The sequence below is a fragment of the Antennarius striatus genome, chromosome 20 (assembly GCF_040054535.1).
Source record: "Antennarius striatus isolate MH-2024 chromosome 20, ASM4005453v1, whole genome shotgun sequence".
Classification (NCBI taxonomy): domain Eukaryota; kingdom Metazoa; phylum Chordata; class Actinopteri; order Lophiiformes; family Antennariidae; genus Antennarius; species Antennarius striatus.
The window spans coordinates 10,359,196-10,372,166 of NC_090795.1; the positions used below are offsets into that span (position 1 = coordinate 10,359,196).

A 12,971-nucleotide genomic window follows, 5' to 3' on the forward strand; every position below is an offset into this window, starting at 1 on the left:
CCTGTAAACGTTCCGAACAGCTGTAGGTTCAAGTAGAATCAGAATCGACTTATACAAATATGTTGCAAATAAAGTCTTTTATTTTGAAATGTCAACCAGAACCGACTTACCTTTTTTGTTCTGTGAGAAAATTTTGACATATCTAAACAATGCGCATGTGTCGGTGCAAGATGTCACGCGACACAAAAATAACAAGGAGGATTATGGGAAACGTAGTTTAAATATGAAAAAAATACCCAAAGTGCATCTCTTTCGAGGACGAATTACACCAGGCGGGGAATAGGAAAAGTGTCAATACGCATCAATTCGTCTACTGATATTTCGCAGCTTGAAAAATATTAACGAATATGTTTGGGAATATAATGGGCAGTAGTTGAAACGTTCTTGGATTCATTTGGACAAGGTGTTGCTTTCTATGTTAAATATGTTTTAAGTGAAGACAGACCGCGGAGTTGGCCTTCACGCGGGCATCCTTCAAAGCTACGTATTTAGCATGCTAGCTGACAGTTTCTTGGCTCACTGAGCACTGATGTGTTGCTAACTTCCTTGTGGCCAGTTGATGTTTATGAGTACATCATAAAAGGAAAATGTCTGGCTTTAATTTTGGATCGGGGACAATCGGTTCCACCAACACCGGTTCGGGATTTTCCTTCGGGACCGCAGCCAGGTAATGGCATTTGACATCACTTAGCTAACTTTAGCTAAGCACACTTTCTGAAGTTAGCACGTTGCAAAACTTGCATGGCTTAATACTTCTGTTATATTATACTCAAATGTAGGCGACACAAACAATGTGTCGCCTACATTTTGATATCATTGCCTACAGTTTCATGTCATCAATCCAATGTTAACGCAAAGGATGACCTACATTTGATGTTGTACTTTGTCTCGTGTGCTTGATGGTTTCTCATAATTTAAGGTGAATTTGACATCTGATATTCTGAGGAGAAAAAAGAAACATAATAAATAATGAAGTCTCATAGGTAACATTTAACACTGACAATATGTAGTATTATTGTAAAAACTATGAAGTCATCCTGTAAAATTAAGAATAGGTTGTTTTTGAGTTTAAATTTTATTTGTACAAAATAAGTAAGTGTAATTTTCTGCCAAGTCAGACCTTGCACTTTAGGTTTCCACTTTAGTTAAGCCTAGTTTGTAATATATATATAAAATATTTTTCTTCTTGCCATTTCAGTGCACCTGTGGCCAGCTCTAGTGGCTTTTCCATCGGGACTGTTCTCGGTACAGCAGCTGCAACCCCTGCCTCCACCACTAACACCACCCAATCTCTTGGCCTAGGAGGCAGCCTCTTTGGGCAAAAACCTACTGGAGGATTCTCCTTCAACACACCTGCCTCAAGTAATAATAATGTTATACAGCTGCATAGGCAAAGCCAGTGGCATGCATTGAAACTTATTTTTTGCTTTATTAAAGTAACTTATTCTCTTACTCATACAACTTCTTTGTGTTTTGATGTCGTTCTATTTTAGATGCTGCTGTGCCCACTGCTGGCCTTACATTAGGTATTTTGTTATTTCTGGGATGTTTCTGAAATAGTATCTTAGAAAGTTGATACAAACAGAGTTTAAGGTTTATTTATACTTTTTTTTTTCGTCTCAGGTGCCCCAGCCACTTCAGCTCCATCCACTGGCTTCAGCTTGGCCTTCAACAAGCCCACTGCCTCAGCAACACCTTTCTCCCTCACCACCACGGCTACCACCTCCACCACAGCCCCTGCAGGTGCAGGTTTAACATTTGGCTCTGTCCTGACATCCACAGCTCCGCAGCAGCCTGCAGCCACGGGCTTCACTCTTGGTCTTGGTGGCACAACAACCACAACATCAGCCTTAACAGGTCCATCACTGGGCGGGGGACTTTTCTCCAACACTGTATCTACAGGTAAGAAGAAAAGCTCTAAGAGTGATATCCACAAAGCTCCACAGACCATGGCAATACAATTTCAGAAATAGTCCTCAATCACACTGACGCTGTTCTGTCTTATTCCCGGCATGCTAACTGGATGTTGCAGGTTTGAGTCAGACCACTCTTGGAACAGGAGGTGGGTTAACGTTGGGTTCACTCTTAGCTAGCTCCACTGCAGCATCAGCAGCTCCAGCTCCTAGTATTGGCCTGGGTGGAATTGACTTCAGCACCTCCTCTGAGAATAAGAGTGACACATCGGGGACCAACGCACAGTAAGTCCCATTGATCAGAAAGACTGTAGAAGACTAGAAAGCTACATGGGGGAGATTCAATGACTTCATATTCTTTAACCTAATCATCAAGGACTCTAGTTTGTTTTAACAATGAAAAATCTGTCTTTTCTTTTTAGGGACAGTAAAGCTTTAAAGGATGAGAACTTGCCCCCAGTCATTTGCCAGGATGTCGAAAATTTCCAGTAAGAGTTGTTGTATGTGTTTGTTAACATAGTAATCCAGTACTGTACTGTAATTGTTGGGTTACACATCTTAACATATTTGAATTGCGTAATTTGCCCAAAGGTTTAAGTGTTTTGTCAGTAGTGCTATTTTTCCAACAGAGGGTGACTTTTTGTTTTATCTTTTAACCATTGCTAGAAGAGCAAAGAATTTTAATCATCATGATGTTAGACAGTAGTGTGTGGACTGGTTTAATTTTTTTGTTTTTGTTTTTCTTAATAATTTCCAGTGGCCTTTGTTTCTCCTTTTTTTTAAATAGGAAATTTGTAAAAGAGCAGAAACAGGTACAAGAGGAAATCAGCAGAATGTCATCAAAGGCCATTTCTAAAGTCCAAGATGACATCAAGAACCTCAAACAGCTTCTCTCTGTCAGTGCCAGTGGCCTGCATCGCCAAGGCCTGGCCATCGACCAGCTTAAATTGGAAACAGCACAGGTAAGAAGACATAAATATATAAATCAAAATGTACGGCGCACACAAGACCATGTGTTTTTGTCTTTCTGCGCTAATTATGTCGTAATTACTACTTTATAAGTCAGAAATCACTAGATTTAGGAGTCATCCAAATACAGTCAAAAAATGTAAATCACAGTTGCTCTTATTTAATGAATATGTTAGCAAACCATTCCATATTTTTAGTCATAAATCTCATGTCAATAAGAATTACTCCAGTTCTATTGATAAATGTAACAAAGGTATGGCTACAGGCCACAGAGATATACTGTATGTAGGTAACCATGTTCCTCTCACATAAAATGTGGAAAATTATCTGGAAAAACAGGTGGAATCCCAAAAGTGTAAAGAGGATTAATTGTCTCTGTCCCCTTCAGGAGCTGAAAAATGCTGACATTGCCCTGCGCACACAGAACACTCCACCTGGGCTTCAGCATGAGAATACTGCTCCATCAGAGTAAGTAGGCTAACAGAAAGAATAAGTCACATTTTGAGGTAGTGTGATCTGACTACTTCATTTCTCTCTTGATCTACTTAATATCACAGTTCATTTTACCTCAAGAAAGTAGTACATTCCTGGGAGGCGCTTCAAGAAAAATTTGTTCATCCCAGCATGATGTTTATGCATCCCAAAAGTAATATCAGAATATACGGTAGAAGTGTACGCAAGGATTACGTTTTGCTAATAGTACAATATAAAAACTAAACAAACTCTAAATTTTAATGTATTCATTAATAACATAACTGTTTCAGTGAAAAGAAAGAAAAGAATAAAATTATATATTAGTTTTATCAAAATGTTAAAGAATGGTAGTCATTCAAAAAACAATTTTAGAAATAAAGATGTAACACAGTTTTGTTTTGTTTTACTTTCGCTTTTCACTCAATAGTTTTCTTTGCCTTCAATCATACACTGTATATTATCCTGTGGACACTGCACCAAGCTGACATAACCTTCACACACATTTCAGTAATATGTCAGTAATATTGGTCTCTATTTCTTCATTACCATGTGATTGTTTTTTTTTATGCAAGAAAGTACTTGTTGTTACTTGCCTTTTCTCCACCTTTTGCATCTTTATCATAGACATGGTTTTAATCCATCAATCAACCTTTATTTGTATAGCGCTTATAATCACATCAGCAGATATTTCAGACCGTTTTAACAGACATAAAAACCCAACAGGCCCTACCAGGGTCTAACTAACTCCTCACTCTGACTGCAGCGTGTAAAACAAGCAGTGGTTGTGTTGCCATTTAGTCGATTTTAATAAGGCAGAATCACAGAGGTGAGTCTCGTGACGAGGAACTCATGCGAAATCAAAATATCCAGCTTGTGTCCCAAGGACGTACGATCGTCAGACATCGTGCATCCTTAGGACACAAGCTTTAAATGCACGCATGCTGTCTGACGATCAAACATCCCTGTCAAAAAATGTGCGTCAAAAATGCAAGGACGAATGCAAATGAAAACACTGTCACAGATTAACCACAAAAGCCCCCCTCCACCTGTTCAGTAAATTAACATTGATTATTTCAGTTTTTTGACATTGATAAAACTAAGTTTTATGTTTCTACTTGAAGCTATTTCCGTAGCCTCATAGAGAAGTTTGAGGTGCAGCTGCAGCAGTACCGACAGCAGATAGAGGAACTGGAGAACCACCTGACGACACAGAGCAGTGGCTCCCATATTACTCCTCAGGGTAAGAAAACGTTTGTTGGGAAGAAATATCAGAATATTTAACATGTGTTTTATGCGTTTATATACGACACTTTCTAGTTCTTGCTCCTCATTATCTCTCCCTCTTTTTTCCCCCTTCATTATTATATCAACTCATCACAAATGTTTTCAGACCTGACCATGGCTATGCAGAAATTGTACCAGGCATTTGTTGCTCAGGCTGCCCAGCTCCAGTCTGTCCATGAGAATGTCAAGGTAAGTTCGTTGCTTCCAGCTCTGTCTCAAAATTATATTGTACCTAAACTTGGTTTTGTGTCAGGCTGGGTGATTACAGTAATCAGCTTCAGTTTGTTTAAAAACTAATTAAAACAAGAACATTTTGCTCCATATTTGTTGTACATGTGTGTAACTCATACTAATTGCATTTATTTTTGTGTTTCACTTTGTGTATGTCTGATGTAGATTTTAAAGCACCAGTACCTCTCCTACCGACGAGCTTTCCTGGGAGACTCCACGGACGTGTTTGAGTGCAAACGGGCATCAAACAGGAAGTGGCAGAGTACAACACGTGTCACAACCGGACCGGCCCCCTTCTCCAGTGTACCCAATGCTGCAGCGGTTGCTATGGCAGCCACGTTGACCCAGCAACAGCAGCCAACTCCAGGTCTGACTGCCTACAAGTTCTAGAAAATTCTGCTCCCCTCACATTAAAATCAAGAAGGAGAGAAGGAAAAAAAAATTGGGGAAAATAGAAATGTGTTTTAAAATGTATCAGTTGTTGGAAGGGATAGTTGAAAACACTTTAAAATTAAAAACAAACGAGCCTTAGATGGTGCCAAGCTATTGTGTCTGTACTTTCATTGATTACTTGAGGAACAAGGAAGAAAGGGAGGGATGCCCCCGTGACAGGAAGCCTTTGTTCTGCCTTACTCTCCTGTCTCTGTCTCTCAGATCAGGGATTAGACATGTTTATTGAATGCACCTTACAGTATCAGAGCGAGGACATTTTCTCGTTGGGAAATAAACTACAGACAGAATCTGACGGTGTTGACATTACACTGAGAACATCATACAAACTAAAACCAATACCTATTCTCTCATTATTCTCTGATAATATGATGAATGAGTAAATGAGGCTAACATTTAATAAATTAATGGCCAAGAAAATCTAGCTTTCTCAATTTTACAAAGTTATTCTTGAACCTATAATTAGAGCATCTATTATTTGATGCCTGACATGAGCCAACTCAATGAATGTTATGTATTCGGTTACATATAGCAGACACCCGCACTGAATGATTTAAATATAGATAAGATACTTTTTAAGATCGTGTTTTGACGGTCAGTTAGTATATGAAAGATAAATTTAGCAGAGCCCTATACTATAATACAAAGTATGACCTAGCATGTCATAGTGTTTGTTTCCTCAGCACTCAATGGCACACATTTTACAACTTAAACAACAATGTTGATAACACTGTCCATTGTGGTTGTTACCACATCTCTGATGTGTGAATGGAATTGTCAGCCTTTTCTGTAGGTTTTGGTTTGTAGGCCTTTTTAGTGGCATATCAGGGCACCCACTAATGATGAAAGACTAAGCCACTACATATTAGCATGTTTTTACTGTCTTCTTATTGTAGATTTGAAGTAGTAAAGTTTAAAAGCAATATTTTAAAAGTGGAATGGTTAAACAATCACATTGCAAGATTTAAAAACAAATGTACTGCATCTCTTTCGCTAAAATCATCAAATCTGCTTGGACTGTGAACATCCTATAACCACCAATTGTTTCCCAGAAAAAGAAGGTGACTTATTTTTTGATGTAATGATATTTGAACACTGACATACAGTACATTTTGATTTAATAAGAACACATGTTGGAAATATTCTAAGTTTCTAGCCTATTTAAATGTGTGCCAAGTAGTAACGGAAACATTTTACCTGCCATTAGCTTGACCACAATTTGCAGAAACAAGCATTCTAGATTATTTTAAGCCTACAGTTGGGTGTTAGATTACAAAATTGTTATACTGTGTAAATGTTGTATTGCCAAATAGTAGTTATTCTCCTGTATTTGTCTTAGTCATTTGATAGACTAAGCTCATTCAAAGGTGGATATATTGGACCTGTCAGTATTTATTTACCTATTTATTTATATTTAATCCGTTTGTTATAAATTAATCCATCATTAATATTGGGGGGTGGCTAGTATCACAGCAGCACGCTAACCATACAACTTTTGTTTGACCTATATTTATCTGCAGTGGTTGTGTATGACAAGTGCTTGTGTGGATTTGTGCCTCTTTAATGGATTGGAGGTGAAAGGTGCCAAAAAACTCAGGACTAAAACAGACCTTTTAATTACCTAAACTTTAAATTTTGACTTGGAAATTGTCTTTCAGTGTTTGTACTGAGTTGGTCTTGAAGTGGAATTGAGACTCCTAAACTTTGAAGATAATACCATGACTTCAACACAGAGCAATCTCACTGTTCAAAATATGTCTGCTTTGTTGGGTTGTATGGGGCCATGCCACTGTTCTTTGAACCTGCAGTGTGGAACTTCTGTCCGCTGCTACCAAGGCGAGTAATTACCGGTATACAGCAGATTATTGTGACTTGGTTTCCATGATACTCCTATTTAGTGTACCCGAATATGTTACGACAATTGCCCGCCCGCTTTCAACTCTGACGAACCAATATTTTCCAGTTGACATGAACTGCACCACTGGACACCCAAAATTCCAAAATACTGTGAAATGCGTAGATATATTGACTTGATTAACACTGTGTAAACTCTTTTGGCAAGGGCTTGAATGCAACAAACATTAATTCACGTGAAAAACATCCCACACTCCAGGTTTAATCTGAGAAATTTCACTTGAGGGCTACTGTCAGCTGTCAGTTTACTTTCTCACAAGTCGCAATTTCAGGTATTTTGTTCTAGAAAGTGGTGTAACTTTCTTAAGACATGTGTCTTGATTTATTTTAATTTAGTTAATTCAGTTTGTTTTATAGTTCTAAAGTGGAACAAGATCTTTTGCTGCTCACACTGGACCTTAGGTACCAGTAAGATACATCAGTGCCAAATAAAGCAGACTGGGTCAGTGTGCTGAGATTCTCTGTCCTTGTGTCTGTATCGAATGGGACTTTATTTGCCTCCATTCTGTGTTGAGCAACACAGTAATGTTGGACGTTCTATACTGGCTATAGTTTAGAACTGTTCGCATAAAAATGGTCAATGAATGTGTTTTGTGATTGTGAAGTGTTTTCACTTCTTTCCACCACTATTGTGCTGCTAGTTCCAGTGGTGCTTGACAAATCTAACCAAATTAAGTCTTTCTGGATGGAGCCGCTGCTTGTCAAGAAATACAGGCAATGTGCTGCTTTGGACATTGCTGTCCAACAACTCTAAACATTTTGTATGATTAAAGGAGGTTTTGACCGAGTTGGTGAACTATTAGCTCAATTCCCAAGCTGTACAAGATTTTGACTTGTTTTGTTTACTTTACACTAAAATACACCGTCTTCCGTGTCTCTCTAGTTGTTCTTTACTTTGAGAATGATGGCCTGTTAAAGCCAATGGGGCCTGAAGGGTGATGGTGGATATTCAGCCACATCTATCTCTGTGTGTAAAAAGCAAAAAAAATCAAAATATCTATAAAAATATGCACATGTTGTGTTATCCTGAGCAACAAACTGCAGGAATGATCATATTTTCGTCTTTCAAACCCAGTGGAGGAATCAAATTTTTGTTGGTTGGCCCTCTACTAACACCAAAATATGCCTCCAGTGCCCAACTAAGCTTATTTTCAGTTTCATATGAGTATCTCAGACTGAATCGGAATAATTTTAGAGTGTGTGTGGAATCTTTCTTTCCTGTGTGGCGTTCAACTCCTCAAAAAGGAGCCTTGATTAGTTAAAAACCTGAGATTCTAACCTATTGTTTAGTTGGCTGTTACAGTTTTGAGTGTTTCTTTCTCTTAATCGTTTCCTGTGACAACTTATCACATGCTTAGATAATGCCTTTTCCATAGTGTTTTCTCTTTTGATTTCTAAAAGGTACCACGTTTGCAAGTCTTTGGGGGGGCATTGTAATCTCCATCAGGCTTCACATTTGCAAACATCTGTTTGAATTCAACTCACAATGCTTCATCTAATTCTGACTTGATCCAACAACTAAGGGTATTTGTGGCCTGTAATCGTAGGTAAATGTACCCAGGGTACATCTTTTTTTTTCCCCTCACATTTTTAAAACGGCTCGTAATCAGCATGATAGGTAGGGGGGATTTTGGAGAGACAGACTGAATTTCATTCCAGGTTATCAACTCACAGTGCATCATTAAGAATAGATTGTAAAAGGTGTTTAAACTGAAGTGACACATGCTCATTTAGATCATGTTGAAAGGATGGCCTCACACTGGACCATCTTGACTTCCAGATTGTAACATATCACACTACCTTTGTCCAGGTTACACTGAGGCAGCCATTCAAATCCATACTTGTTATCTGAATCTTGAGTGCTTTTACTTATAAATGAATGTTTAAACTTAGATAACCAATGCCTGTTGATACAGTATATATACAATATGGTGTGCCTTTTAAGATATTCAATAACTGTGTGATTGCTTTTTTGTATGCTAGTTCATTCACTCTCACAAATCTTGAAATTTGGAAACTTGTCAAATGCAGTAGCAGTTAGCAATTAACAATCAGTTGTGTTCTAAGCTGTTTGTGTTTTATGTAATTGCATATTACCTTGACAATAAATCCATTTAAAACAAAGAAATGGTTGTCCTTGTTTCTTTTCAAAGGAAGCTTATTGTAGTGTTGCAGAATAATTGCTAAATTTGATTGTGTAAAGAAAAAGGAAAAAGACAAGTTTCTGAGTGAAAGAACTAGCAACAAGTTTTTCCACAATTTGTCAGCAACAGTTCTTGTACTGCTTATAGGTGGAACGTAACAGTTCAAACCTCTGTCATATATATGAGACACATTTATGTCCAATTCTGCAGTCGTACTGTCCTGTTATATCTAAAGCACCATGTGAGGGCTGCGCTAAGTAGTCCTTTGCTGCTGCATGTGTGTACGTCCTACCTCTGACGGATAACTCCTATAATATCTATGGCATACATTCTTATAAATGCATTAAAGCAGTTCTTTTGAATGCAGACATGCCAGTTGTCTGTTTTTAGAGCAAAGGCTCTTACCTAATATGATGTTAAAGTCTATTTTATGTGAAACTGGGGCAGGCCATTCCATCATAGGTTACCCCTCACACCATCCATCGGAGCAGTAAAGTCTTTGCTCTCTGTGCCTTAGGGTCCCAGGCACCTATGGGGGCAGGGTTTGGAAACCCATTTGCCTCAGCAGTGGGCACTAGTTTGGGCTCTTCATCCGTTGGAGGTACTACCTCTGTCTTTTTAAAACTGAGTATTTTAATTTTGCCCTTGGCTCACTGTACTTACCATCTCCATGTGCCTCCTGGCATTTGATACTGTGTGTATTTAAGTAGTGGTAGGGTGTGTGTGTGTGTGTGTGTGTGTGTGTGTGTGTGTGTGTGTGTGTTGCAGTCAGTTTGGCAGCTGTTATTCTTGTCCCTCCCTGTGAGAGGTGAAGTGCGTTCACACCACAAGAAAACAAAACTTTTCCTTTGTATTCTTAACAAGTGACCGATTATTTCCTCTTCTAAGTGAAAAGTCATTTGCCCTCTCCAAAAAAACCCCAAAACAAAACCAATGACAAGGTTTTTATGTTCAAGTAATGCTCTGGATTCCAAATGCATTTCTGCTCCACATCAGCCAGTTGAGGATAACTTGGCAGTGTTGGGACACGTGGTCTGAACGCGCATTAAGTCGGTGTGTTTTGTTGTAGTTCTTGTGGTTGGTGAAGTCCTGTTGTTTTCCTCCCTTTGGCTTTTGCTTTGCCTTGTAGTATCCTGTGAGTCCTTCTGTGTCGTCCTATCAGACGTTCGGATGTGCATAGCGCTCCACTTCCCTTGCCAGTGCCTGCCTGTTCTCCTGAGGCGCTGCTCGTGTTCATTCTAACTTCAGCCTGTGTGCACAGCCCAAACTGACTTTCATGTCACTCTCTCCCACAGGTTTTGGTGGTGGGCCAGGATTTGGTGGGGTGGGCACTGGGGGGTCTTCTTTTGCCTTCTCCTCCACCAGTAAGCCCACAGGAGGCAGTCTGAGTGCAGGTACACATGTACTTTATATACCCTCTTCATGCCTGGCAAGTAGATGACAACAACTAGAAACAGTACTGTCCACCTAGAGTCTGAGCAGGTTTGTGTTTGTGTGAACTCCATCAATTATGGTATTTCAGAGGACATCTGAGATGCTGCTGGACAAGCTTCCTTTATAAATCTTGTTAAGCTGTTTTGGCACTTCAAGTTAACATGCAGATACTTTGGTGTGAGTTTATCTGGCTTCCTCTCCGCTATAACCAGGCGTTGTCGGTCATAGTGTCCACGTATAGTCATACTAATACTTTATCCTATATGTGCTTGGCAGTGTGGCCAAATCACATTTTAGGATGTATGTACATTTAAACCAGGTATACAAATGTATTTCACACAGGCGTTTTCTGTTTTCTCCATTAATTTCATTTTATCAAACATTTCTCATATTTCTTGGTCCTCTCTTCCTGCTCCTCTAGGATTTGGTAGCAGCAGCAGCTCAGGCTTCAACTTCAGTAATCCCGGCCTCAACCCATCAGCTGGTCTGACGTTCGGTGTGTCTAACCAACCTGCTGCAGGCTTCGGCACCGGAGCGCCCCTTCTGCAGCTCAAGAAGCCCCCCGCTGGGAATAAAAGGGGCAAGAGATAGAACCAAGCAAGAGGAGAACCCTGTGATGCACCATCTGACCATCTTGGGGTTTGAACTGAGTAGGGCTTGGTCTCCCAAAAGCATATCAGTGATAATCTTTATTAGGATTCCATTTGAAAAGATTACCAGAGTATGATTGAGTTTACTAATAAACGGCAGCATGGGATCTTCTCTTTGCAAATGTTTGCAGGTATAATGACATTGAGACAAAGATAATCCCACCATAAATCAAATCACCAATTGCAGCCAGGATAACTTCACAAAAGCTACGAAGCCCCCACTTTCACACTTTTTTTGGGGGGGGATCAATTGAAACAGTATTCAAAGTTAATTAATACTCCCATGTCTCAATCATTGAAGTTGACAGTGACATGAATTGATAATGTTAAAGAATTGGGTTTTTTGCTTGATTTCAAACAATATGTTTACCTTTTGCAGTAAATGAAAATGTTGCTTTTGGGAGTGCCAGCCATGAAACGGAAATTTCTATCAATATTGATAGGATTGATGTGTTTCAGGTGGACAGTGCAGTATGCTCCATTGTGTCACACAAATTAACACGTCACTGTACTTAAGTTGCTCTCAAATGATGACCCGGCCCATGTCTTGTCCGAGCGAGGTATGAGATAAGGTTTAGGAAATGAACCATGCGGGGTGATGGTTGGAAGCCTTGTATTTCATGTCCAAATGGAGTTGATGTCTGATCTTAGATAGTTTTATAGGCACAAGAATGTCCAAGGGTAGGTTTTTGAGGAAGCACAGCTTTATTTTTATATTAAGTGGAGAAGGATTTAACATTTGCAAGCAGTATGTGGGGACTAGCACCTATGGTTACTCCATTACATAGTCCACATGTCCTATATTGGTTTTACCAGAGTCCATCCTGATTATTGTTTAAAAATTGCTTTCCATAGACATTTCATTTGTCCGAGTAGAAGAACTTGTGAGGGGAAATGTGTCACATGACTCCCATTAAATCTTATGTTGTTTGAATCTAAAAGGGATTTTACAAACATCTCTGCCATCTCTTCTCAGTTTCTACATGTGCTACATTAAATTTGCACTTGTTAGTGTACCTGACTTGATTGTGATTGTGTGAATGTGCATGTGTGCATATTGCACAGGTATCAATTTGTCTCTGGTCTTTCATAATAGCTGAGTTCTTTTGAGCATCTGTGGCTTGGCGGGGGAAATTATGCTTTTTTACATTGGCCATGTCTATTTGGTTACCAGATCATGGTAGTTGTACTATTACTTTATAATTACTGTGTGTAAACTTGTATTTTTCAAGCTGTTTCATAATAAAATCTTCAAAATAATGTGTCCGTTTATGGCCTCACTTCAATAAATGTATTGTTTGACTGCATGTTTGCATGTGATTTGTTTTTTTCATTAGGTTTTGTTCAGGAATTGCACAATTATACAAGTCATTCCCCAATGTAAAACAGAAAAATGGTACAATCCTGTTAAAAACAAACCCATAAGCCCCTCATTACAAACAACCTCCATCCACTCACGCTACACCATATACAAATGAATACAAAAATAAATAAAACAAAATGTGCAC

At 39.0% G+C, this 12,971-nt stretch overlaps 1 protein-coding gene across 4 annotated transcripts; it reads left to right on the plus strand.

Moving 5' to 3' along the window:
* The first annotated feature begins 252 nt into the window (after nt 1-252).
* On the plus strand, nt 253-12,723 carry LOC137587578 (nucleoporin p58/p45-like). Of its 4 annotated transcripts, none has more exons than XM_068304081.1 (14): nt 253-667; nt 1,199-1,362; nt 1,494-1,526; nt 1,624-1,902; nt 2,033-2,198; nt 2,336-2,401; nt 2,701-2,875; nt 3,271-3,350; nt 4,478-4,596; nt 4,747-4,829; nt 5,037-5,238; nt 9,897-9,980; nt 10,675-10,773; nt 11,235-12,723. In XM_068304081.1, the coding sequence occupies exons 1-14, from the start codon at nt 588-590 to the stop codon at nt 11,402-11,404; spliced, it is 1,800 nt and encodes a 599-aa protein (XP_068160182.1). In that variant the 5' UTR covers nt 253-587; the 3' UTR covers nt 11,405-12,723. The 4 variants fall into 4 exon arrangements, with proteins under 4 accessions (XP_068160182.1, XP_068160185.1, XP_068160184.1 ...); XM_068304084.1 differs by having other exon boundaries at nt 10,675-10,861; nt 11,235-11,363; XM_068304083.1 differs by lacking the exon at nt 9,897-9,980.
* Nucleotides 12,724-12,971: the final 248 nt, after the last annotated feature.

Excerpts from the sequence above, each read along its gene's own strand:
- LOC137587578 (XM_068304081.1), top strand. The coding sequence starts at position 588 with ATGTCTGGCTTTAATTTTGGATCGGGGACAATCGGTTCCACCAACACC. Across the intron at positions 4,597-4,746 it reads CTCCCATATTACTCCTCAGG|ACCTGACCATGGCTATGCAG; the intron begins GTAAGAAAACGT and ends AAATGTTTTCAG. Across the intron at positions 4,830-5,036 it reads CTGTCCATGAGAATGTCAAG|ATTTTAAAGCACCAGTACCT; the intron begins GTAAGTTCGTTG and ends TGTCTGATGTAG.